Source organism: Rhinolophus sinicus, chromosome 14 (assembly GCF_057876585.1).
Source record: "Rhinolophus sinicus isolate RSI-liver-muscle chromosome 14, RSI-T2T, whole genome shotgun sequence".
NCBI lineage: Eukaryota > Metazoa > Chordata > Mammalia > Chiroptera > Rhinolophidae > Rhinolophus > Rhinolophus sinicus.
Window position 1 is genome coordinate 22,596,335 of NC_142514.1, and position 27,232 is coordinate 22,623,566.

The window sequence follows — 27,232 nt, forward strand, 5'->3', positions numbered from 1 at the left end:
TGTCATTCCCTATGTCTTGCACATGATACAAATATACTTGTGTATGAATTAAAATATTTAACAAAAACTTGAGTCTGTCATTATTGCTTATTTATATATCCTTTGATAGACTCCCATATTTCTTTTATTGTACTGTTTCTAGCATTTAGAAAAATACCTTAGGGTTTTTAATTAGTAGTATTTTATTTAATCTATTTATTAAATTGGGAAGAATTCTCTGTTTTGCTTTACTAAGTTTTTCCATCTAGGAGAGGGTAAAGGTCTTGTATTTTATTTCTCCCATTAAGGTTTTATTATTTTATTTGAATAAGTATTATTGTGGCCCAGTACATCCAAGAATTTAATAACAATGCTTTCATTAATATAATGGCTTTAAATAGCAAAAGGGTAATTTTGCATTATTTCCTGTGAAGTTCTAAAATATTTTTTTCCACTTATTTTTTTTTTTAAATTTATACCTTTAATAAGAAATGAGAGAACTCTAACTTATAACTCAAGGGTGCCTTTTTTTGTTTTACTTTATTGTAGAAGAACCTTTGAAAGCTCTTTTTTTCAAGGATTCTTGTTGATACTTTTGTGTAGTATCCCCCCAGCCCCACTACTATCTTTAAAAGTTAGCTTAACATCTTTTGATGACTGGAGCTGAGGAAAATAATTCAGAGCAATTGAGATTAATTTTACTCATCAACAAAAAGCTTATAAACAAGAATGTTGTTATATGAACAAGGATATATTTGTCTGTCTCACCTTCCTAGAATGTGAGCTTCTTGAGCTCAGGATCTTTGTTTTTTTTGTTGTTGTTTTTTCACTGGGGAAAGGGAACAGGACTTTATTAGGGAACAGTGTGTACTTCCAGGACTTTCTCCAAGTCAAGTTGTTGTCCTTTCAATCTTAGTTGTGGAGAGCACAGCTCAGCTCCAGGTCCAGTTGCCATTGTTAGTTGCAAGGGACACAGCCCACCATCCCTTGCGGGAGTCGAGGAATTGAACCTACAACTTTGTGGTTGAGAGCCCACTGGCCCATGTGGGAATCAAACCGGCAGCCTTCTGCATTAGGAGCATGGAGGTCCAACTGCCTGAGCCACCGGGCTGGCCCAGGAACTTTGTTTTTTGTGCGTGTGTTCACTGCTTTATCCCAGCTCCTAGATTGGAACCTGGCACACAGTAGGTGCTCAATAAGTATTTGTTGAATGAATGAATGCATGAATATAGGATAATTCTCATTCTTGATTTTAACAACATGTGCGTGTTTTTATTAACGAGATTAATGGCTTATTTAACTTTTTGTCAAATATATGACTATTATTTCTGCAAATATATGACTATTATTAAAGAAAAACCTGTGGCTTTTCTTTCTCAATTTTACTTATTCCTGCTGTTGGCTAAGGTATTGAAACACCTTTCCTTTTTCCTCTATTGGTCTTCGCTGGCTCCTTTTAGGCTCTTTGGTTAGCTTCTATTCATATCGTCTTTTTCTTTCTTTCTGTCTTGCTCACTCTCTATTTCATCACTCATATATTTCCCATTTATTCATTTAACTGATATTCAAAAAGCCCCCACTATATGCCAGAATGGTGGCCATGGAGGAGATGAGGGTAAGCAAGACTGTCACGATCTCTGGGCTCATGGAAATCATAGTCTGAGAGGGAAGACAAGCTGAGCAGATGCATTTCACAAATACCTAATTATAAATTATGGTCAATGTTATAAAGGCAAAGCTTGGGGGTGCATGGGTTTTAGAAAAGGCTTCCACGAGGCTGTTTTAGCTGAGATGTAAAGGCAAATTAGGAGTTGGCAGGTTTGGGGCTTCAGGAAATAGCATGGGGAAGGCTGAGGGTGGGGGGAAAGAAAGGGGGTCGACTTGGGGAACCCAGAGCAACAGAATAACTGGAACACAGTGAGTGCAGCAGAAGGAGGGGTGAGGGGCCTCGAGGGGAACAGTCAGGATTCACTTATGTCCCTCTTTCAGTCATGACTCCTCCTCCAAGACCGTCCTGGCAGGATCCCCCTAAACTGTGACAAATTGCCTTGGTATCTTGGTTGTCCACAAATGGTCTGTGTTACAGATTTCTGGATTTGGAAGTCATTTAAGAAAAAAATTTAATGTAATGTAATTGGTAGTTGTATCTTTGGGGAGGTCACTTACCCTCACAGAGCCTCCGTTTCCCTGAAATGGGAGTAATTATGTCTACCCCATGGGATCCTCTGTGACTTCTGCCAGGTCACTCTGTGATTGTCTGTTGGAGGCCTGTCTTCCTTACGAGACTAAGAGCCGGAGGGAGGGTGGGTGTAGCTCACCTGTGTACTTCTGGCTCCTGTGACCGGGTGTGGTATGGAATGAAGGGATTTGGGAAGCCTTCATGGAGGTGTGCCCAGGGCTGCGCCCAGGGGACAGGCTGGATTTGAGGAAGAGGTGTGGACATACCCAAGGTCTGCAAAGTGTCAGGTTAGCTAGTGAAGACTGAACCAGAAAGACAATAATAATGACAGCGCTGTCTTACGGGGCCTTGCTATGTGCCAGACACTGTTCTAAATGCTTTATATAGACTCATTTAGCCTTTCAGTAATCCTATGAGGTAGGTACTATTATTATCCCCATTTTACAAAGGAGCAAGGGGAAGCACAGAGGGGTTAAGAATCTTGCCCAAGGTCACACAGCTAGCAAGTATTGGAGCCTGGATTTAAGACCAGGCATTGTGGCTTCCGAGTATAAGAGATAATGAAGGCAGAGGAGCTCGAGGGCCTTGAATGCCAGGCTAGGAGGTCCCGCCAGTCTTTCTCCTATTGGCTGTGGAACCATGCAAGGCTTATGAGGGAGGGAGTGCTATGGCTGTGCACAGTATGCCCAGGAAAGCTGATTGTGGCCACCCCTCTCTCTGCAGAAACCATCCATAGAGCAGCCCCTGCACAACAGCAGCTTGTGGGGCCCAGAGGTCGATGGCTGTGACTGCGTAGCTGAGGGCCTCTGGCTGCCGCAGCTGCACGTAGGGGACTGGCTGGTCTTTGAGAACATGGGCGCCTACACCGTGGGCATGGGTTCCCTCCTTGGGGGAACCCAGACCTGCCGCATCACCTATGCCATGTCCCGGGTGGCCTGGTAAGGGGGCCCTGAAGGGAAATGGAGGGGGAGGGAGAGGGAGCAGCCTGGGCATACGCAATGAGGGACACCTGAGATTTGAGACCCTGCTTCTGTGTAATACAGTTTGACAGGCTGCTGATTTCAAGTGAGGCCTGTGCTTGGCACCTGGCCGTGGCCATGAATGAGACTGAGCTTCCCAAGGAGCTCAGAGCCTGTGAGAGACACAGAGAAGCAGACAGGACTCCCAATAATTCTGTGCTGGCTGGAGGGGGAGGGCTGTGGAAGCTTAGATTCCTCCCTGCGGCCCAGATCCACTTACTTCCCTGAGGAAGGAAGGATGAAGGCAAAGCCTGGTAAATGCTTGGGAGGTAGGCAGCAGGCGGCAGGAGGGGGGTTCCAGGCAGAGGCAACTCGAGCAAGCATGATGCCTTCATGACACTGTGAAACTGCAAAGTTGGTCATGGCTGGAGGGGGAGCAGGGCTGGATCTGAGAAGGACCTTGAAGGCTGAGTGAAGTGCTTTGAGCAGCGAGCAGGAAGCACGGACTGGCTTGAAGCAAAGGAGTGATGATGTCTGACTTGGATTTGAGAAAGACCACTCCTGCGACTGTGTGGATTAAGGGAAGACAAGGGCATAACGCTGGCCCTGCTTGCCTCGCCAGGCCAGCTTTGGGATCCAGGAGGCAAGAGGGTGTACAAGAGGGGAGGAAAGTTGAGTTTGTTGAACGCTTCTGTCAAGGCCTTATGATTATTTCCTCTCACCCCTGCAAAACTCAGTGTTATTACAAATAGGTCACTTGCTTGAGCTCACACAGCTGGTCAGAGGTGAAGAGCCCCCCTTTGGGAGATGGCTGTGGAGGCAGAGGAGGGGCTTTTATGCTGGGCCTTCAGGAGTGAGTGCAGCCTGTGTCCGAGGGGCATGCTGGGTGCTTGAGGGCCTGATGGGGCTCAGTATCAAATTCACACACCTTTGTTGTCTCTACTCCCTGCAGGGGTGTGGGATAGGCTAATGTAGCCAGTTTGACATCAGGGGTATTCTGACAAGGCCTAAAAAGCAAGGAAAAAAACCAGTCACCATGCAAGCTTCCTTACCCCATCCTGGCTCTATCAGCAGCAGGCAGAGGCGATGAGATTGCAGATAATCAGCTTCAATCATTACTAGGAACAAAACATTCTGATGTATTAAAATGGCCATGTCAAGAAATTCCCTGTATCACAGGGGCCTCCTCAAAATACCCTGCTTTAGAGACTGGCTCTGTGCCCAGTCCTGGGGGTACAAGAGCATCTAAAATCGTGGTGAGCCTACGAGGGGAGGGGTGGAACCACATGATGGGTAAGGAGGAATCGGCCAGGCACAGAAGGGCCAGGCAAGCTGACAGCAGGGTGGATGGGCAGAGAGGTGGGGAGGCTTGAAAGAGTCCAGTTCATTCAAAGAACTGCATGGAGCTCTGTCTGGCTGGAGTGGCATGTGGGGAGGACTGGATCAGGAAGGACCTAGGAGGCGCACATTGGACTTGACCTTGAGGACAGTAGGGAGCCATTGAAGGGTTTCAAGAAATTGGACCAACCCATTTTGAAAGATAAGCAGACAGAGGCTCAGGCCGAGGGTGCTGGGCCTGGAGAAACTCCCACCTGGAAGGGGACTGCCTGACCGGGCTCTGTGTAAGGATCCTAACTACTGATTTGTTGTTGAATTGTTCACATTGGTAAAGAGGGATGCCCTCCTGTGGGGGGGGGGGGGGGCTGGAATGGGCTAGAAGTACGAAAGGAGGGAAGGGAGGATGAGGTGCACGAGAGGGCTGTGGAGAAGCAGGTCCCGGCAGAAGCAAAGGACGAGCTGGCATGCCCCCTGCCCCAGGCCTCGTGACACTGAACTCAACGCTCTTTCTCCGTCCTCCCACCCAGTGTCTACAGAGTAAGTGCCTACTCTGGGCTGTCCTGCTGCTGGGGCACCAGGCACTGAGTAACTCAGGTACAGTCCCTACCCTGCTATAGCTAAGGAATGTCGGGGAAGCAGATATTGAACCCTTCTTGTTATCAAGGAGAAGTACATTGTGTCTTCGGACTCAGTGAAGGCTTTCCTGAGATTCTGTCACTGAAGCCGAGACCTAAAGGCTAAGGAGGGATTAGGAAGGGCTGATGATGCAGGCGGAGGCACAGGCCCAGGGTGGGACTTGTGAGCCTGAACGATGGCCGCTGTGGATGGCACCCAGCCGGTGAGGACGGACATGGGCGGGGAGGCCAGCCGGGGCCAGATCTCCAGGGGCCTGGCAGCAGAGGGAAGCTGCTGGCAACTCAAGAGCAGGGATTTGCCGCTTGGAAGGAGGACCCTGGGCCAGAAATGTCTAGAGGAGGCAGGAGCAGATCAGGGAGACTGCATTTCTGGCTAGAGACGGTTGTGGCAGCGGGAATGGAGAGAAGCAGGTACCTGTGAGGCTGTTAGGAGCTGGGCTCGGCAGGGATCGGCTGGGTGTGGGGACAAGATTCCCAGCTTGTGGCGATCAGATGATGGAGCCATGTATCAACATGGGTAGGTAGGAGGAGAAACAGTTTCTGGGGTTTTTTGAGTGGGGCAGGAAATGATTCTTTTTAAAGTCCCAAACCTGGTTTATGAAGAATGTGGGAATGAGAGAGTTGGGTTTGAATCCTAGTTCTACCACCTTGGGCAGGTCACCTCTCTCTGAATCTCAATTTCCTCACCAGTAAAATGGGTTTGGGGGAGGATACAATTAGATAATGTAAGTACAGTGCCTGGCACAATGTCTGGCACATAGTAAGCGCTCAATAAATGCAGGTTTCTTTCCTTGTTGTGGGGGTGAAGTATGGGGGTGAAGGGGAAGACAGGTCAGCAGGCCTTGTCCTGCCCCTTCCCTCAGCTGGGCTCTGGGGCTCAGGTGAGAACTCTCTGCCCAATGGGGCCAGGTCTTCTTGTGGAGGGGCATCAGGAGTCCCCAGCCTGCGGGCTCCATGCTGGTGCCTCTAGTGCCCCTCTCTCACCTGCAGGGAAGCGCTGCGAGAGAAACTGCTGCCTGCAGAACCAGACGAGGATGCTGAGGGTGTGTGCAAGCCTCTGTCCTGCGGCTGGGAGATCGCAGACACTCTGTGCGTGGGCCCTGTCTTCACCCCAGCAAGCATCATGTGAGCGGGCCTGTGGCCCCACCCCACCCCCGGGGAGAACCCCAGCGGGGCCTCAGAGATGCCTCTGGGAGAGGTGGGGGAGGCAGCAAGCAGGGTACCCTCTGGCCAGGACTCTGGTGCTCGCCCTGCTGCTCCCACCCACCGTGCTCCACCTGTAGTGTTTCTGCCCTGTAAATAGGACCAGTTTTACACTCGCTGTAGTTCAAGTATGCAACATAAATCCTGTCCCTTCCAGCTGTGTCCGCTTCCTCTGCAGCGCAAAGGGCCTGGTCAACCAGGTGTGGGGCTGTTCTTGGGGTCTCCTGTGGTCTCCTTCACACCTCTGTAAATATGAAGCAAATAAATACTTAGGTTGTTTTTTTTTTTTTAATAATCCAGTAGAATCCAGCAGTTCAATTCACAAAGTAGCCTGGGCTAAGCTGGGGGAGACTTCCTGCTCTACACAGAGGACCCCATGGCGTCTGCCTCAGTCCTGACCTGGCTGCGGTATGGGCGTCTCCCCCTGGCACCAGCTTCTCTGACTCATTTCTCTCCTCTCCACAGGCCTCCATTCTTGGCATTGTGAGGAAGGGTGAGCTGTCGGGTTGCGGTGGGGTCAGAGTTGTCTCCTTTCAGCCCTGGAACTGTATACAGCTCATGACTGAGAGGCAGCTCTGTGTGAACCTAACACGCAGCCTAAGGCCTGATCCAAAGTGGGGGCAAGTGAATATTTGACACAGCTTTGGAAATTCATACCCAAGATAAAGAGCAAAGAGATGGGTGTCAGGGAGGTTTTGAGGAGATGCTGCACGCTCACTCCTTGCAGGTCTACAAGGCAATGAGTAGTGTCAATATGTGGTGGTTGGTTTTGCTTGTTGAGGCAGTAACTGTTAGCACAGGGTTGGCCATAGAGTATTGCCATGTCCAGTGCAAGGGCCCTGATGGTGCTGTCTCTTCACACTAGGGGCTCTGGTCACGATAGAGGCTCCTTCATACTGCTAAGGTCCCAGGCTATGCACCTCCTTAGCAAAGGAGTTCAGATTTTCTCATTCCCCAGCTGCTGTGGGTGACCCAAAACGTTTTTCTTCTGTAATTAAAAAAAATTGAGATATGATTCATATACCTTAAAACTCACCCTTTCAAAGTATAGTATTCGATGGTTTTTAGTATATTCATAGTTTGCACAACCATCACCACTGTCTAATTCTACAACATGTTCGTCACCTCACGAAGAAAGCCTGTACCCATCAACAGTCACTCCCCATTTCCCTGGCAACCACTAATCTACTTTCCATCTCTATGGATTTGCCTATTCTGGATATTTCATTTTAATTTTTTAAAAAACTATTTTTATTAAAATATAGCTAACATACAATATTATATTAGTTTCAAGTATACACAATGATTCAACATTTATATACCTAAAGGAGTGATCATGATAAGTCCAGCAACCGTCTGACACTGTACCACGCTGTCACAATAGTATTGACTATATTCCCCATGCTGTACATTACATCCCCATGACTTACTAGTTTTATACCTGGAAATTTAGACCACTTACTGCCCTACACCTTTCCCCTCCCTTTTTAACTTTTCAATTACAGTTGACATTCAGTATTATTTTATATTAATTTCAGGGGTACAGCATAGTGGTTAGACATTTATATAATTTAAGAAGTGACCCCCCTGACTAGTCTAGTACCCACCTGGCACTATACATAGCTCTTACCATGCTATTGACTATATTCCTTATACTGTACTTTACATCCCCATGACTATTTTGCAACTACCAATTTGTACTTCTTAATCCCTTCACTTTTTTCACCCTGTCCCCTAACCCACTCCCATCTATCACTCCTACAAATCTAATACCCATCTGACACCATACATAGTTATTAGAATATTAGACTATATTCCTTATGCTATACCCTACATTTCCATGACTACTTTGTAACAACCAATTTGTAATTCTTAATCCCTTCCCCTTTATCACCCACACTCCCAAAACCCCTCCCATCTGGCAACCATCAAAATGTTCTCTGTATCTATGAGTTTGTTTGTGATTTGTTTATTTTGTTCTTTAATTCCACATATAAGCAAAATCACATTGCATCTATCTTTATCTGTCTTACATACTCCACTCAGCACAACACCCTCCACATCCATCCACGCCGCCACAGAAGACAAGAACCCATTCCATGGCCGAGTAATATTCCACTGTATATATGTAACACCTCCTCTTTATGCATTCTTTCATTGATGGACTCCCAGTCTACCTCCAAGTCTTTGCCATTGTAAGCAATGCTGCAATGAACATATGGATACACATGTCACTTGAAGTAGCGTTCTGGATTTCTTTGGATACATTACCAGAAGTGGGATTCCTGGGTCCTTCTTTGTCTCTTGTTATAGCCTTTGTTTTAAAGTCTGTTTTGTCTGGTATAAGGATGGCTACTCCAGCTTTTTCTTTGTTTGTTTCCATTTTCATGAAATATTCATCTCTTTGTCTGTGTGTGTGTCTTTCAATCTGAAGTGATTCTCTTGTAGGCACGATATGTAAGGGTTTTTTTTTTTTTTATCCATGTCCACAGCTTATGAGCAGATGTGGAGGGGGCTTACCCCAGTGAGTGGTATTTGCCCCAGTGGGCGCTGATGCCTGATGAAACCACCTTTTATGTGTGCCACTTGTGGAGCTAATTGGGGGGGGGTGCTCTGCTGTGGTCTGAATCCAACCTCCAAGTATGTTGGTTCTGGGGCCTCTTGGGAGGGGCTCTGGTGCAGGCCTAAGTCACCCACTGCCTGTGACCAGCCGGATACTACTTGGTAGGAGCTACAAAGCGATCTGCAGTTTTTCACTCCTTGTGCTAAACCTGGAGGCATGTGGGAGAGGCCACACTGTGAACTGAGTACTGGGTTGGGGTAGCTCCGCACAAAGCCAAGACACCCTGAGGCCTGCTGCCACCTGCCAGCTCCCTTGAAGTTCAGCCGCTGATAAAGCCTTGTGTGGTGTGCAAGTTGGGTGAGGCAGGTCTCAGGCAGTCACTAGAGTGGGAAGAGTTGTGTTCACCAGGTTAAAGTAGATTCTGGTTTGGTGCCAGTGCTGAGTCTGGAGCTACTCAGGAAGAGTCTCAGAGCACACTGAGGCTAGTCGTCACCTGCCTGGGGCCTGTGGACTCCACTTGTTTTCCAAGAAAGAATGTCGGTGGGCTGGCTGCTTGCAGAAAAAGTGCCTCCAGCGTTGGGGAAGTTGGGTGAGGCGGGGTCCCAGTGAGTCAGCAGGGCAGAGCCCCAGACCAATCAGATTCAGATTGGGCCGTAAAAGTTGGGGGCGGGCTCAATACATTAAAGATGGCAGCCGCTTGCCAGGCTGCATGGGAGGAGGACCTCACACAGGGAAAATGGCGACTGTCCTCCAGCCCTGGCCTTGAAACCACGTTCCTCTGTCTGCCACCCATATGTCTCTGATACCTCCCAAGTTACTATCCCTGCGCTGGAGCCCAAGGTGAGTACCTGCAAGTGAGAGTCTGTGTGCGGGCCGTTTACGAGGATGTCTGGGTTTCCCGCAGCCTTCCATCCACCTGGATGCTCAGAATCCCCACTGATTTTCACAGCCAGTTTTTGTGGGGGCTTCTCCTCCCAGCAGCAGAACTCTGGGCTGGGAAGACTGGTTTGTGGCTGCGGTCCCTCGCACCTCCGAGGGGATGAGGGAGGGGGTGGGAAACTCTGCAGCTGAGATATCTCTTCTGGTTTTCAACCGCCACATGGAGGTGTGGGGCTAACTCATTTTGTGTCTCCACTTTTTCTACCAATCTTGACGTGGCTTTGTCTTTATATCCTTAGTTATAAAACTTTGTTCAACTAGACTTCAGATGATTCTCCAGGTTGATTATTCTATAATTTAGTTGTAATTTTAATGTTTTCATGGAAGGAAGCAGGCACAGTGTTTATCTACTCCACCATCTTGGATCTCCTCATGTCGATTGTTCATACATTCACTTGAGCTTCTCTCTGGCTAAGCCTGGTACACGTGTTTTTTCCACAGCACCAAGCAGTTCTCCAACACCAGCTAGGTGTCCCGCAATTCAACTCAGTTCTGACACTATCTACGTGGAGATAGCTTCGGATCCCACAGGTTAAGGGCTCCATCCTCCACTCTCCACTTCAGGGGCCAATCGCCATGTCCAGGTTGTCACCTGTGCTTCTGACCAACTGGCTATAAATTAAGGTTCATCAGCCCCCTTCTTGGGTTCAATTAATTTGCTAGAGGGGCTCACAGAATTCAGAGAAACATTTTACTTATTAGATTACCGGTTTATTAAAAAAGGATAGAACTCAGGAACAGCCAGATGGAAGAGACGCATAGGGCAAGGAGGTACGGAGAAATGGCGAGGAGCTTCCATTCTCTCTCTTAGCACATCACTCTCCCAGTACTTCCATGTGTTCACCAACCCAGAAGCTCTCTGAACTTGTCCTTGTGGGTTTTTTATGGAGCCTTCATTACACAGGCGTGATTGATTAAATCATTGGCAATTGGTGATGGAACTCAGTCTCCAGCCCCTTTCCCCTCCCTGGAGTGTGGGACATAACAAAGGACACCTTTGTCACTCTCATTACTTAGGAAAGCCCAAGGATTTTAGGAGCTCTATGCCAGGAATGGGGATGAAGACCAAAAATATATTCCTTAATATAAATCACAATATTACACCTGACCATTCTGTTTCAGTATCTCAGCCAATCCTGGTCATGCACATGGCTTTGAGGCCATCTAATGAGGAAATGTGTTCTGAGTAATCAAGGTGCTTGCCAAAAGCAGAGGTGTTTCCCTTTTCCAGGCTGGGCCTATATTTTGATACTTTGACAATAAATAGGCTGAAAGGTGAGGACACTAAGAGACCCAGAGAGCAATCAGAAAGTTATTCTACTGCCCATTTGTTCTTCACCCAAAGCCATGTTTTACGTATTACCATGCTCGGTTCAGCCTTCTAACTATATGACTATTTCTGAGACTTCTGTTTTGATACTCAAGTAGGTCTGGACCCACTCATGCTTTTTTTTTTTTTTTTTGGTGGGGGTGGGGTGGGCAGAAGAGGGCAAACAGATTTTTCTGCTGGAGCCCAGCATCTCCTTCCAAAGGCAGCAGGTGCCCTGCTGAGACAGCTGGCTGCAGTGAGATCCAGGTGTATCTCAGTACCTTGTCTGAGGCAGATTCACGGGGGAGAGCTCTCTGTGGCTTTTAAAGTGACAGCAGCTGGCACAGAGTTTGAACAGATTTCTCACTGGAGCCTTTCAAGTGTTTAATACACTTACTGCACGAATGTGAAAATTACTTTTCTCAGAAAGATATACCCAGCACTTGATGTGACTTACTTGAGAATAATAAACAATCATTTCTTTTCAGTTATTTTCTTTGTTATTTCCTTTTTTTTTCCCAAAGAGGAAAAAACCCCACATTAAACGTAGAGAGTGTTAATGGGCTTCAGGTCAGTACAGGGGAATCTGACCAGAGGTCTCCTGGATTCCTGACTGCACTGACATTTGCCTTCTTTGAGCGCCTCCCTAAGCAATCCACCGACAGTGAACCCTCATGCCATTCTGGCTGCCCCGGAGTCACTGTCTTGTTGGCCTGTCACAGACCCATTCTGGCCTGGGACCTCACCTAAGTGAGAGCCTCCTCCCAACACCACCTCGCCATGACCCACCTGAAGCTCCTCCTGTGTGCTCACTATGGGGGGTTAACAAACCTGCTACTGCCCCAGACCAAGCCACCATCCTCTGTCACCCAGGAGCTGGACCCCTTACCCCCTCCCCAGTCCACTGCACTCAGCAGCCAGATCCTGTCGCTCCCACGATTCCCATTTCATCAAGATTAAAATGTAAAGTCCTGACCCAACTACCTCTCTGACTTTCCCTCTTCCCCCTTACTCGCCACTCTTAGGCAGCACTGGCCCTGTTGGGCCTACATGTACTGTCCCATCTCTGGAATGATCTTCCCAGGCTATCTGTGGGGCTCACTCACTTCACTCAGGTTATGCTCAGGTGTTTTCTTTAGGTGGGGTCTTCTCTGATCACCCTGTTAGAAAACAGCACTTTCTAGTCTCTCTTCTCCCTTAACTGCTTTTCCTCTTCACAGCACCTGTTAGCACTCGACATACTCCATAACATGTTTGTCTGTGTGTTATCTGTCAGCCCCTCTAGAAGGTGAGCTCCGTGGCTGTGGGAACCTTATTTTTCTCCCCGCTATGTTCTCATCACCTAGAACAAAGTAGGTGCTCAAACAGTGTATGCCACATGGACAAACGAATAAACATAGCACTTAACCTGTCAATCTGTTTAGCCATTTGTACTATGTGGCTGCTAAATATGAATATACTTCCCTCAGAGGGTTATTCTGAGGATTAAATAAGAAAATGGTATAAAGTACTCAGTATATATATTTAGTTATAGTTGACATTTTACTCTACTTCAGCTCTTCAGGTGTATAGCACATTGGTCAGGCAACTTTGCTCCATTTTAAACCCTCTTCCAAGCACCTCTGGGATGAGCAGCTAAGAATGAATAAATTCAATCAGCAAAATTATTCTATATAGCCTCCTAGCAGTCAGAGGGATCTTTTCATGAAACATGAATCCAATCTTGTCAGTCTTCTGCTGAAAACTTTTCAGTTGATTCCCATTGTAATGCCAATAAAAGGTCCATTGCCTGAGACCTCTGCTCACCTCTCCAGTCTTACCTCATGCCACTTTTTCTCACCATACTCCAGCCTGTTGGCCTCTTTTCAGTTCCTCACATTTTTCCAGCTCCTTCCTGCCTCCAGACCTTTGTCCTTACTGTTCTCTTGGCCTAAATAGCTCTTCTTCCAGCTTCTCCAGGGCTGGCTCATTCTCATTGTAAAGGTCACCTTACATGTCGCCTTCTGAGGAAGGCCTTTTCTGAACACTATTTGAAGTAGTTCCCCATCTAGTTATGTGGAGTCACATTTAACAGAAATTAAAGATTCTAAGGACAATATTTAAGGCAAGACACACATTGTCAGAAGTATCACTAAAAATTCCTTAGAGCTATGTTGAAAGTAGTACATCACTCCCTTCTTGCTGTTCCTCTAACATGCCAAGCACATTTCCTTACAAACCCTAATACCCTCATGATCTTTCCCCCTCACCCCTTCAGGTCTTTGCTCAAATGTCACCTCAGTGAGGACTTTCTGACCATTCTCTTTAAAACTGTAACTTCCCCACTCCCATCCCAGCATTCCTTAATCCCCTTAATAGCCTTACTTTGTTCTCCCCATAGACTACCTTCTGACATACATTTTATTTAGAATTAAGCTCTTAAGGGCACACATTTGTTCACTGCTGTGTCCCCAGTGCCTAAATACCGCCCTACACATAGATGTTCAATAAATAACAGTTGAATGAAGTGTTCAAGTCTCAGCATGGGCATCGCTTCCTTTTCTCTTACTCTATGCCGTGGTTTGGTATTGCTTCTCTGAGCTTTCACAGCATCCTGCATTACCCATGTTAAAGAACTGTTGATCACAGTGTATTCTATTTTTCCTACTTGTCCTCCTGAAAATTGGTTAATTAAAAAAAAAAAAAAAGACAGGGAGTTTCTCCTACTTGCCAGTGCCATGTGGAGCCTAGGTTTGTGCTTGGCACAAAGTGTTTAGTGTTTTGAAACTCGTCTCCTCAGCTTCTGAACAGCAGCCTAGTGCCTGCAGAGGGCGGACCACTGGCTGGAATGGGCTGTGGTCCCTGCAGGCCACCTCAGGGTTACCCCTAGGGAGTGCAGGTGCACAGACTAGTGAGTCGCAGGTGGGGAGGTACATAGGCTGTTTCAATAGCTCTTTCTGCTCTTCCACTCAGCTGGGTGACTGTGGCCTAGGACTGTCAGATAAAATACAGGCCACCTAGTTAAATCTGAATTCAGATAAACGATGGCTAATCTTTTAGTAAACGTATATCCCATGCAACATTTGGGATATACTCTAACCCATTGCTGTTTACCTGAGATTCAATTTTAACTAGGCACCCTGAATTTTATTTACTAAATCTGGCAACAACCCTACCCAGCAAGTCTCTGTCTCCCTCCGGGTTTTGCTTTCCCCATCTGTGGACTGGGGTATAGTTCTGGGAGACGTGCCTCAGGCGGAGCAGAACTCCCCAAGGGGCCGCCCTCTGCTCCGAGGAGTTGTGTGCAAGCGCTCTGGTCTCCGTGAGTGAATATGAGCGCGCGTCTTCCTCTAAGAGCTCCGTGTTTTTAATTTGAAAAAACGATGCTCTTAACTACCGCACCGTTGACCCTCGATGGGTGGGCTTCCAACCACCGGAACCCTGCGATCACGCCCCTCAGACTCCGCGGGGAGGGTTTCCGGTGGCCCGACTTCCGTGTCCGAGATGCTTGTGGGTTTCGAGCCACGAGCTCTCGCTCCCTCTGCCGGCCCGGAGGAGGGTCTGACTTTCCCAAACAGCCAGAAATGACGGCGGAACCCATCGGTAGGTAGAACGACCCAGACGCAGCTCCCAGTCTCCACCAGTTGAAAACCGGGACACCCACGGGAAAGTGGGGAGCCCGGGACGCAGGCGATGTGGAAAGGGGGCGACCCGGCTCTCTGCACAGCTAGAAAGGCCGGAAGTAACCCTGGAAGTGGGCTCCTTGCCTACAAGCTACTTCCGCTTCCACTTGGCAAGAGCATCTTAGGGTAAAGGACCGAGGACTGTGTGGATCTAGGCAGGCTCGTCTCTGGTGTCCTCCTCACCCATCCGTTTCATACGGGAGAGGACACACCTGACGAGTTCACGCAGGAAATCGGGCTTTGAGCGAGTTCTGGACTTGGAGGCCAAGGTGTACCCATCCCTGCCTGTGTTGGAATCCTGATTCTGCCAGTCGCTACCCATATTTCCTGCTGCAACACTCTGTGCCGCAGTTTCTGTGCCTGTAAAATGCAACAATAGTGCCTACCTCATACTATTGTTCTAAGGATGAAATAAACATATTTAGAGAGGTTGGAACGGTATCTGACACATGATAGCTGTAGTAACCACTGAAATATTTCCATTTACAAATGAGGAAACAGGCTTAAATATGAAGTAATTTGCATAGATAGTAACCAGTGGAGGCAGGTTGCATCTTTGGTTGCCAGAGAGAAAGGGGAAGATATTTGGAATGGGGTGGAGCGGAGGAGATGCAAAAAAGTGTGTAGGTGGGAAATAATGTAGTAAGTAGTCGCATAGCTGAAACCTGCAGTTGGGGAGAGCAACCTTGAGTCACATCTCTCAGCCAATAAGACAATGAATGGATAGAACCATAATTGCAGAAGAGATCAGTGAGCCCAGGGAAAATTACTAAACTCACCTTTGCATATTAGTTAAAAGAGCTGTCCTATAGTTAACTTTTCCTCATTATCATAGCAAAAAAAACCTAACACACCCCAGGTGGAGATTTAAGATGTTAATGAGACATGCAATGCATGAAGTGGCATGTAGGTACACTGCAGAGGCACAGGGAAGGACCCACCTCAACATACTTTGGGGGAGGGAGAGTGGAAAGGGTAAACGGTGACCCCTAACCCCAAGAGCCTATAAAACAGCTGTGCCTGTAAACCTGGGGAGCCACATCCATTCTTTTCCGGAGTGCACTGCCTTGGTGCATCACGTTTCCGCTTTAATAAACCTCTCTCTCTGCAAAAATGCCTTACCTACTCTCTTGATTTCTATCCTGAGAGGGGCAAGGACCCCTGTGCCTGTAACAATAGCTTTAGTGGAGAGGAGGCAATGATGATAATTAGGTGTGTTGCATCTGCTTCCTAAGCATCTCGACTTCAACTGCTTCTCAATATCCCTGCTGCCACTGCTGACGTCCATCATCATCATCATCATCTCTCATCTCTCATTTGGATGATTTCACCTCCTCCTAACTGATCTCCCCAACTCTAGTCTCAATTCCTATTCAGTCCGTTCTTTACGTGAAAGTCAGAGTGATCTTCCTAAAATGAAATTTTTATCATGTTACTTCCTGGCTTGAATCTCTTCAGGGTATGCTCACTTTTTTCCAGAATGAGGCCATGACTTTTTAGCCAGGGCCCCCACAACCCTGAGGGTCTAAACCTGTGCTGTTATATTTGCCACCAGCTTATGTGACTATGGAGCACTTGAAATGTGGCTAGTATGACCTAAGATTTGCTATAAGTGTAAAATACACCCCAGATTTCAAAGATATAGTTCAAGGAGAATCTTGTAAAATATCACATTAACAATTTTTAATATTAACTCCATACTGAAATCATAAGTTGTATATGTTGGGTGAAATAAAATATATTAAAATTAATTTCACTAATTTCTTTTTACTGTTTAAAATGTGGCCACTAGAAAATGTGAAATTATATATATGGTTCACATTATACTTATATTGGACCATGCTGACTAAAGCTGTGTGCACTGCCAACTTCATCTCTCCATTCCCATAATTTTAGTTAAAGTTTTTTTTCGAAAGTAACAGAAACTGACTTTGAAGGAAAATGAAAATTAGAAGTTTGGGGGATTGATTGTAAGGGCCTTCTGAATCAAAGGAATTATTGATCAACCAGTCTCGGGTTCTCAGCAGGAGAGATTCATAGACATTAATGTGACTTGGCTGCATTTCTGGGTCTTATGTTCCATATTTCAAATTCCTAGGAAGAGAGAATCTGACTAGGTCAGTTTAAATCAGGTGTGTCTACTCCTGGATCAATCCACTATGGCTATGGGAAGAAGGACTCATTGTGCGCTGCCTAGCGCACGTTTTCTACCCCTACCCTCTAGCCACTATGTTCCTAAAAGGCAACATAAGCTCTCTACCCCATGGAGTCAGCAAACTTTTTCTATCAAGGGCCAGGTAGTATTTTATGCTTTGCAAGCCATAGCATTTCTGTCACAACTATTTCAGTCTGCCGTGTAGAGTGAAAGCAGTCAGAGACAATGCATAAGTGAATGTATTTACTTATGTATTGACATGACTCTGTTTCAATAAAACTTTATAAAACCAGGAGATGGGCCATAGTTTACACTGTACTTATTGTTCTCTCTGACTGTACTATCTTTCGCACCTTCCTTCCAGCAAGTTCCTAGTCATCCTTCAGGTCTCTGTTTAGATGCTACTTCTTGGAAGCTTTCCTTAACCATCCTCTCCTGGCTGTTTAGTGGCCTCTCCTTTATGCTGCACAGACTCCTGTACCCCATCCAAGTTCTTCTCATACTCTGTTGTCATTATTCTGTTTCAGTCACTAGATTGCTAGTATGGATCTCATTTGTTGTTATAAAGCCAGCACCTGGCATGCCTGGCACATGGTACACCCTTGGGTATCATTGGATGAGTGGAAGAAGCTGTTAGCCTGTGGCGGGCAGACAGAGCAGATGTCTTGAGGTCTTAGGGCAGTGGTGAAAATGCTGGGCTTTTGTATTAGCTGTGAGACCCATTGCCTCCCTTTGTTGCCCATCTGAATCCCAGAGCTCAGGCAGCAGATAATGGAGAAGGGAGGCTCTAGGCTGGGCAGGGGGCCAGGGCCTTGGCAGTTTCCATGCCAGCCAAGCTTTGTTTCCCACTAGAACATATAATACACTGAAACTCCATGACCTCGGGAAAGCGTAGGCAATGTGAGTGTTTTAAGATACAAGAAGTGGAAAATTCTAAGGACTGCAAGTCCTGGATAATATGATACTCGTAGCCACACCCCAACTGGAGTGAAACCAGAGTGCTTTCACCCAGTCCCTGGAGGAGGATATCTTGCTTCTTAGTAAGGTTCCCTGTGGAGGCCCCACCAGGCTGGAGGGGGTGGTCCCAGGGAAGTGTGGTGGACAGTGTGTGTCCAAGGGTAGCCTTGCTCCATAGTCACTCAGGGCCACAGTTACAGGGGCTGCAGAATGGGCTTCCTTGACCCAAGGCATTGGTGAGTTAACATCCAGTAGAATGTGGACAAACGTATAGAAGACTCTGAGGTCACATAACGTAGTTGTGTTCTCTGCGAGGCTTTCTCCAGCTCAGAACATCATCCTTTGTTGCCTCAAGAGAGTAAGAATTTCTCCTTTGACTTAAGGGTTACATGTCACCTTTGGGCAATACAGATGTGATAGGGCTTTCCCCAAGCATTATGCACAAGGACAGTAAGAGTGAAACAGAAACAGAACTCTCTGTCCTTGTGGTCCTTGAGTGGCTTACCTGGGTCCCTCACGGGGATTGCGGGGTGGGGTAGGTGACCGAGACCACCAGCGGCATGTCTTCCATAAGATGCAGCTGACAACCAGCAGTGTGGACGAGGAGAGCAGAGCTGGAATGATGATTGCCGTAGCGTGCAAGCTGCCCACGTCTGGTGAAGGGATGGAGGTGTCAGGGCAGGGGTAGTGGCCTGCTTCCCTGGGGCAGGTTGTGCCCCTGCCCTCAGCAGCCATGGCCCACACCACATTGGGGTCCCAGGTCTAGAGGGGGCATGGGGATGTGGTGCAGGGCAAGAACAGAGTTGGAGGCAAAAATTGAGTTACCTTGGGCAAGTGGCCAATAGTTCTCCACCCCGTCCCCCAGTGTTTGGCACTTACAAGGTGTTTGGTGCATGGGAGAGAAGTGATACTAATAACAGCAGGTGCCTTACATGCCTGCGTTATCCAGCCTGGCAGGCTGCCTCTGCGATGACCGCTTATCAGATGGAGAAGCTGAGGTACAGTGGCTGGCTTATCTGAGGTGAAAAAGTTAGTAAGGGGCATCGGCAGGCTGTGAAACCAGGTCTGCGTGCTGCCAGGCTGCATGCTGTCCACGTACTTCCCAACAGGCACGTCCTGAACACTCACCGGGGGTCAGGCATGTGGCCCAGCCCAGGAAGACAACGCCTGGCACATGGTAATCATGCAATCGTTTCTAGCTGTCATTAGGTATTACAATTAGGTTGACTCATTTGGTCCTCATAGCAACTCCGCAAGGGTAGATATTATTATTATTTTTATTTTCCAGATGGGAAAACTGAGGCTAGTGAGCTAAAGTGTCTCGCCTGAGATCACCTGGCTGGTAAACAGTCAAGGCCAAGATTCAAACCCAGGCTGACTTCCCTTTTCCCCTGTCAGCTAAGGTGCTTAGGGAGCAGAAAAATCCAATACTACTGTCTTGGGTTATTCATCTGAAGAATGGGAAGGTGTGCTTTGTGAAGGAATAAACAGGAACTGGAAAGGGCTGTCTTACGGAAAGGAAGAGTATTGTCTGGGGGACTCAGCGGTCAGAGCTAGGACCAGTCAGGTCACAAGGGGATCCGTATAAGGAAAAACCTCCTACTCATTATCGTCCGGTTGTAGGATGCGATGCACAGCTACTGGGCTCCCTGCCATCAAACATGTTTACCCAGGGATGCTGTGGTGTGGAGACTATAAAAACCAAATACGAAGGGTTCTGCTGGTGCCAGTGGCAACATGGGGCCTCTGTGTCTTGTTCCGTGGGACTGCCAGCTTGCTGTGCCTGTCGTCTCTGAAACAGGGCTGCGAGGCTCAGCGATACAGCTGTGGAACAGCCCCCAGCGCTCCTGGGAGAATTCCCTGGCCCCTCACTTCTGCCCTCTTTCACTTGTCCTTTCACCCCACCCCGTGCTTTAGCCTCATCAGCCTTTCAGCCTTCTCCATAGACTCCCTGCCTCCAGCTTTGCTCTGTCGCATACAACTATGACCACACCCCCTCCCTGCCTAAACCTTGCCGTGGCTCCCCATTGCCCTCAGGTGGCCCACGGCATGGCATGAACTGGTCCTGCTTTCCTCTCCCGCTTTATCACTCTGCACCCCTGCCTCACATTTGACCCTCAGCCACATGACTGCATTTCCGGCCTCCTATCCCTTGCAAATGCTTTTCGCTCTTCCTGAAACACTTTGCCCGATTCTTACTCCCCTGACAGGTCTCAGCTTCGGCAGTACCTCCTCCAGACGCCCCTGTTCTCTGAGTTGCTGTGACACCCCTGTTGTCCTAGCCTCACCCGCAGCACATGTGCTGGGATTGCCTGGTTACTGTCAACTCCTGGATAGGTACCTGGGGTGCACCTGTCATTGCTTATCTTAGCGCTAGTCAGTTGTAGGCACTCAGTAGGGATTTGTGGGTCAGGCATTGAATAAGAGAGTAAGGGAGTGGAGAGACAGTAGGGCTGTCTTGGAGGAGAGGGGAGAAGAAGGGGGGTTCCTTTGGCCCAGTCCTCCCCTACTTTACAGGAAATGTCACCTTTTCTTCCAGTGGGACTTGCCCAAAGTCAACACTTCTCTGGACTGAGCTGGGGGAGGGTGGCCCAGGCTGGGCTGAACAAACACAGCCTTCCCCACTCGCCCTCCCTGCCCTGTTCCGTTCTGGGTGCTTGACTCTAGCCCAAGGGCAGTTTCTGGTTCACCAGCTTCCCTCTTTGGAAACTAGCCAGGGCTCTGCCATGAACTTACTATGTGACCTTGAGGAATTCACCTCCGTGCTCTGGCCTCTGTTTCTTCAAGGGAAGAATGAGCCCCGTACACATGACAGAGTGGTATGGGGACGGGAGGATAATAAGGAGCATGGGTTTGGGAGTCACAGCCCCGGGTTCCAGTCTGAGCTCTACCACTTAATTGGAAAATCATCTTAACTCTCCAGACTTAGTGTTCTCATCTGTAAAATGGATAAAAGTGGTACATTCTCTTGTGGTGAGGATTAAATGAGATAATAGCTAATAATAATAATTATGTTATGAGGTTGGTGCAAAAGTAATTGTGGTTTAAAAGGTTAAAAATAATTGCAAAAATGCAATTACTTTTGCACCAACCTAATAATAATGCCTCAAACAAGGCCTGGTGCACAATTTAATTCAACAAATCATAAAGCGTTCAGGGACTTCGAGAGAAAAGAGAGCATTTGAAAACATGGGTTCCAATTGGGTTATAGAACCAGAGCTGGGAAGGTGTCTTAGAACCATGTGGTATATTGGGGAAGAGACTGCGACACCCCCCTGACACACACACCCCAGAGTGGAGAAGGATCTTGCTCAAGATCACACTTAATTCCACACTATTTGACTAGAAAATTCCTGGGGCAGAGCACCTGGTTGAACTGGGAAGTTTGGTATTTGCTTTGGGAACCAGAAAACTTTCAAGTAGCTCAGCCCCCTCCCCTGTCTACGCTGGTACAGACCTGTCCGCCCATTCCTTCCTCAGTCCCATCAGTATGAGGGAAAGCTGGCTGAAGTACAAGGGCAAGTGGCACTTGCCTGCCTCACCAACTTGAGTCCAGAAGCCCTCCACCGCTTCAAGGTCAGGGGCCACCCGATCCCCTACCTCCCTCTCATTCTAGGTCTTGGGTTGGCAGCAGGATCAGAGGAGCCCAGGGTCCAGGAAAGTGGCAGAGGGAAGGGTCAGGTGTCTACTTACTGCACCGGTGAGCATCAGTGGAGAAGTTACAGGGGGGCTGTGTGCCCATCAGTGTGGTGTCAAGGCCTCGGCTCAGCAGTGGTCAAGGTGGCAGGTGCTCAGGCCTCTTGGGCATTCTCTTTCTGAGAGGGAGGGGGCAGACCAAGGTCACTCCTGGGAGCAGCCAACTGCTGCAGCAGGCTCCCTACTCAGAATGGGGTCAGGAAAAGCAGGCTTCTAGGTCGGCCCCCACGTCAAACATCCCTTATCGTACTAAACTGATGCTTTGGGAGACTATTTAACAATGGGGGAGTGCTCACAATCTGTTATTAAGTGGCAGAACACCCCCCCCCAAAAAAAAAAAAAAAACAACCCTGAATATGCTATAGAATGATAGGGGACTATGTTCCGATTTTTGTAAATAAACATACTTATACGGGAAAAAAGACTGTGAACCTTATCACCAAAACGCTATCAGTGGTTATCTCTGAATGGTGGTTGATGGGTGATTTTCACTTCATGCATCTTGATTGTGTTTTCCAAATTTTCCACAATGAGCGTGTTATAAGAAAACAACATGTTTTAAATGAACAAGATTTTTGACCAATACTTCCCTTTGTAGGACTTTATTCCACAGAACACATAGAAAGATGAAAAATGATCATAGTTTTGTAAAAGAAAATTCTATTTCTGTATAAGCAAAAATGCCTGGAAGGACCTGCACCAGAGCTGTTAACAGCTGTTGACTTCTGGGGCTGGTGAGGGGACTTTCTGCTGTATTTTTACATTTATTGGAACATTTTTACAATGAGCCGAAGTTATTTTATAATTTTTTAAAAAGGCAAACAAACAACTTTCCTAGGCTTTGCCGGCTCCCTGGTTCGCCCTGTGCAGACTCTGGCTGGGGGTGGTCAGTGGGCTCACCCAGGGGGTTAAGATTCCATTTGAGCATCTTTAGGGAGGAGCTGTCTCTGGTCTCTAAGACCCCTCCCCACCTGGAGATGAGGTGGTTTCATGATTCCAGCTTTGCAAAACATTCCAGCTTTGCAAACTACTTCCAGTCAGCAAGCATTTTCTGAGGCTCTCTCTGTACCCAGTGGGCAGAGCTGGGGGGCGTGATCCCTGCTTCAAGATTCTCATGGTCCAGTGGTAGTGGGAGAGCAGCGTGCTGCAGGAGCCCAGAACACTGAGTTCTGCAGGACCTGAACCACTGCGACAGCTTTGCCTTGAGTGGGACGTGAAGGATGTGTACAATTTCAATAGGAAGAAAAGCAAGGGCATTCTAGGCAGTGAGTGAGTGTACAAAAGCAGAGCTGTTCAAGGCCAAAATCTGCTTAGAACTCTCCATTTGGGATCCCATATTCTTGAATGCTCTGGTTCTAACATTATATGCACAGCTTTTCCACCTCCACAGGAAGCCCGTGGAAACATAAAGGCTGTGTTGTGTTGCCATTGGCCTGTATCCGGGTGTTGGTGAGGAGTGAGGGCTGAAAGCTGGGTCAAGAGTAGAACTGGGATTGGCTCTGCACACGGGAGGCACCGTGATTCCTAGCTGGGTCTGTGTCCACACAGGAACAGCTGCTGTAGTGCTGCCTGCATGGAGTCGTAAGAAGTCCCCTCTTGTTCCCTATCCCCCCTACAATCTTTCCCCCACCTGCTTGGAGTGGTGCCTGAAATCCCACCACTAGCCACTCTTTTGGAGTGGCTCCTATTATAAATGTGCATAAGTAGGGGAGGGGCAGCATCTCAAACCTTAAGCCAGTTACTCTGAGGAACACAAAAGGATAAGTTTTGATGGAGGAACGGAAGGGATGAAGGAGGGCATTTCAGAAGTGTGACAGAAAAAGAGGGAGGGTGAAAGGGGTGGGTATTGTTGGGCAAATTCCATGAGGCTGCCTCAATCGAGAACCTTAGAACCAGGGGTTGCCCCATAGCCCAGGGCCACCCATCCCTCTCGCTAAACCAACGAGGACTAGAGACCCACAAGGTGGAGATGAAGGGAGCTGTCCAGGGTCATTGGTGAGTCAAGGATGGAGCCAGGGCCCACACAGGTTTAGCAAGGTTCACCCAGGTCTTGACCCACAGCTCTACTCCTGTGAGATACACACACCTCTAGCCAGTCTCTGCTTTTCCTGGGACCTCCTGGAGGGCTTATCTGCATCTCCCTTCTCCCAGTGGCAGGAGCAGAGCTGCTGGGATCCAGGACCTGGCTCTTGGCTTGTAGACCTGGCAGTTTGGTCAGGCAGGGGCTTCAGCCTGGGGTTTGCAGTAAGCAGAGGAAGCATGCCCAGGGGCTCAGCCTACAGGGAGTGAGGGGGCAAAAGCCCCCTCTCTGAGAAAAAAAGACTCCAAAATCCCCAAACCACTCCAGGTTCCTGGGCTGTCTAGTGCCATGGAATCAGGGGAGCCCTTTGGGCCATCATTCCTGATGCCCTCACTTACCTTCAACTCCCTGTGGCTCTAGCAGCTGCCTGGGTGGCTTTTTCCCTACTGTGGTTGGCGCTGGCTCTGGACCCTGTTGCCAGCAAGGAAGGTATCATGTGTGGGCACGCACCAACTGGCCATGTCCTAGAGGAGGGGCCGTTGGGGTCCAGGCTAATTCTCCCTTCTCTTTGGGGAGGAGGACAGAGGAAGGCATCCAGCTCTTGGTGCCTGGTGCTGTGGGGGCCCTGGCCACTCCCTTTCTCCTGCTCAGGCTCCAGGTTCCCAGGGGGTGGGAGGAGGCACCAGAATCCACAGGGGGGAGATTAAATGTTGTGTGAAAAGAGTGGATGCCTGGGAGTCAGGAGACCTGGGTTGGGCCTGGCTATGCCCCACAGGCTGGTGTCTTCCCATTTGGGCCTGAGCTTTCTTATCTGTAGAATGACAGGGTTGAGATCAGGGGTCTCTCAGCAGCCATCCTGGCGTCCGAGATGCTGACCATCACACTCAGCTGACAGTCTCCAATCCACAGAGAAGATCCCAACTCTGTGACCTCTGTTCTCTCCTCTTCAAGGAGCTGCAGTCTCTGACTGAGGGGACCCCTATCCCACGCTGACCTTGTGAGGCATGGGTGCCCTTTTCCTCTGAGCTCCTCCCTCCTCAGCTCTGCTCCTGCGCGCTTCCAGCCGGCCCTCTGTGCTCCTTTTCCTTGCCGGGGCAGGGGCCTTCTCAGCTGCCCATTCTCACTTCCCTGCGTGCTGACTGGGAACCAGGATACCTGCATTCTGTTCTTGGCTCTACCATGTGCTATATGACCTTGAGCTAGAAACCAACCTTCTCTGGGTCTCCATCGGGTTGGAGCATTCCCCAGGCTCCTTCAGCATTCAGACTTGATCACATCCAGGTCCACAATTTTGTGGAGCTCATCAGGACCTGGGCTTCGTGCCTCTTGAAAAACCCTCCCTTGTTGTGACATCAGAGTAGGAAGCCCCTGGACCTCTGGTCCAAAATGTCAGCTCTTGCCCTGCTTCATCTAATTCCTAGGGTGGGTGGGGGTCATTTTACAATAGTCAGAAATACAATAGAACTGTAAAAAGTTGGAAAGAAGATATAAGACTCTTCTAGTCTGTATCCAGGGTTAAAAGAAATACAACGTTCTATCTGGATAAAAGGAAAAGCAGGAACATGAGCACATTTTAAAATAAAAGTTTCCCCTTCTCCTGTTATTTTTTGGAGGCTGTGCCTCCTGACTGCATCCCCTCCCTTTTGCTGCTGCTCCATCAATCACTCTTCCCTTATGTGGTTCAAGATTCTCAGTGAGACTGGGGAGAATGATGGGTGTCCCAGAATAAGAAATAACCATGCCCTGGTGGTCAATGACGATTCAGCACCTTGGCCAGCACCAAGCCCCTCCCGCCCCCCACCTCTCCTGGACCCCTGCATTTAAGCCTGTGACATGTCCCTTTGCAACTGACCTCCTGATGGAGTGTTTGGGGATGGTGAACAGAGCCAGGACCCAGGTAGGAAGGGAGGAAGCTGGGGATGATGCCCAGATATGAACAGTCAGCCTCCCAGGATGGCCTCTCTGGCAGGAGGGAAGGCTGGTCCCCAGAGCCCCTGAGCCAAGCTCTGGGCTCCCAAGAGACCTTATCGTTGTTGTTTTCTGTTCCTGCTGCCACCTCAGAGAGAAGAATCTAAAGCTAATGGCCTTGTTAGGTGCTGAGCAGGCCAAGCCCTGAGAACATTAGATTTACAGAATCCATCAGAGCCAGGACCATGGCTATCATTTAACTAGATTCCCAGCCCCTCCCCAATAGAGATGGGAAAACTGAAGCCCAGGGAGAGATAGGGATCTACTCAGCTTCACATGGTGCCTTCATGAGTCCACCCTTGACCCCGGGAGACACATGAGGCTTGGCTCGCTGTTGAGTCTTGACTCACAATTCCAGAATTCCACAATGGTGTGGAGCTTGGAATAAGCTCCCACTTTGAATCCCAGGGAGATCACAGTTCGGGGAGCTGCTTCCTGTCACTGAAACGATCCTCAAAGTTGAGAAGTGTGTCCTGGAGGTCTAGTGAAGAATTTCACTTTAGCTTTGCATGAACCTGGGTTTGATTTTCAGATCTGCTGAGTACTGGCTGTGGGTCCCTTGGGAAGTAATGTTTCTCCACTCAAACACTGAGACAATGATACCAACCTTATGGGCTTGTCTCAATGTTAGATAAGGTACAAAAATTATCAGTACTTTGCCTGCTGACCACAAACGGGATCTGAATGGGGTTACTGTCATTCTATCAATTCTTTCCTGCCCTGGGTGAGATCTTTGCTGATTCCTCCTTCCTCCCCTTTGCTTACCTGTGTTAAATGTGGGGTTTGCTTGTATCAGCCTGACAGCCTCAGGTGCTTTCATTCAGGAATTCTCTGGACACTTCACACCTGTTGGAGGTGCCCTGACTTCTCAGAGTCCCTAGTTGGGTGTGCAAATTAGGCCCCTACACAGTTACTCCCAGACACTCGGAAACTGGGAGTGGAGCCTGGGAAGTGGCCAGCGTTTCTTGGACCTAATACTGAGGCTGAGTGGGGGGGAAAGGGCAGGAAGGACTGTGGAGGGGGTGCTTCTCCCCCAGAGGACAGATCCACTTAGCAAAGATGGAGGGGTGTGGCTTTGGGGGAGTCACAGAATTCTGAGAGCCCGGAGCAGGGTGGGGGAAGTTGGGGATACTCTAGCATCAGAATCATCTTCTCAACTTCTCTGTAAACTGGGGTACTCTCCATCAGCCAACCACCTCTGCCCACAGCCCCTCCCAATCCTTGTTTATGCCCCTCCTTCTAGAGCATCCAGGCTAACCTTTCTCTCTGCAGGTAAGGAGACTGAGGAAAGGACCTTTAGTATGTGAAGTGAGTCAGCACAGAACTAAGACTAGGCCCAGACTCCTGTTTCCCAGGCTGCTGCACTGCACAGCTGCAGGGGGCCCCAGCGGCCTTTCCACTCACAGTGTGCATAGCCTGTGTATCCACGTGCAGGGCTCTGCCTGACTCCTGGCCAGTCGGCTTCCCCATTAGTCAGAGGCAGAATGAATCTGCTTCTACACAGCAGACCTGAGGACCTTTCTAGCCTAGGTAGCCTCACACTCCACATAAGGCACAAGGAGGTAAATAGACTTTAGGGTTAGAGCCAGTGCAGAAGTTCAGAAAACACACAGTTCCAGGCACTGGCTCTGGGAGGCAGCTGGAGTGAGAGGCAGGGCCTCCCTAAGTGC

General features: G+C 48.5%; 1 protein-coding gene across 9 annotated transcripts in view; it reads left to right on the forward strand.

The window, feature by feature from the left end:
- AZIN2 (antizyme inhibitor 2) overlaps positions 1-8,245 on the forward strand; it is a 29,998-nt gene extending 21,753 nt beyond the window's left edge. For 8 of the 9 annotated variants that reach the window (XM_088790980.1, XM_088790978.1, XM_088790979.1 and 5 more), the window contains 2 exons: positions 2,882-3,096; positions 6,081-8,245. In XM_088790980.1, the coding sequence (XP_088647106.1) occupies positions 2,882-3,096; positions 6,081-6,219 (354 nt within the window). In that variant the 3' untranslated portion in view covers positions 6,220-8,245. The remainder of the gene's footprint in view (positions 1-2,881; positions 3,097-6,080) is intronic. The other variant, XM_088790982.1, reaches the window with a different exon arrangement.
- The last annotated feature ends 18,987 nt before the right edge of the window (positions 8,246-27,232 follow it).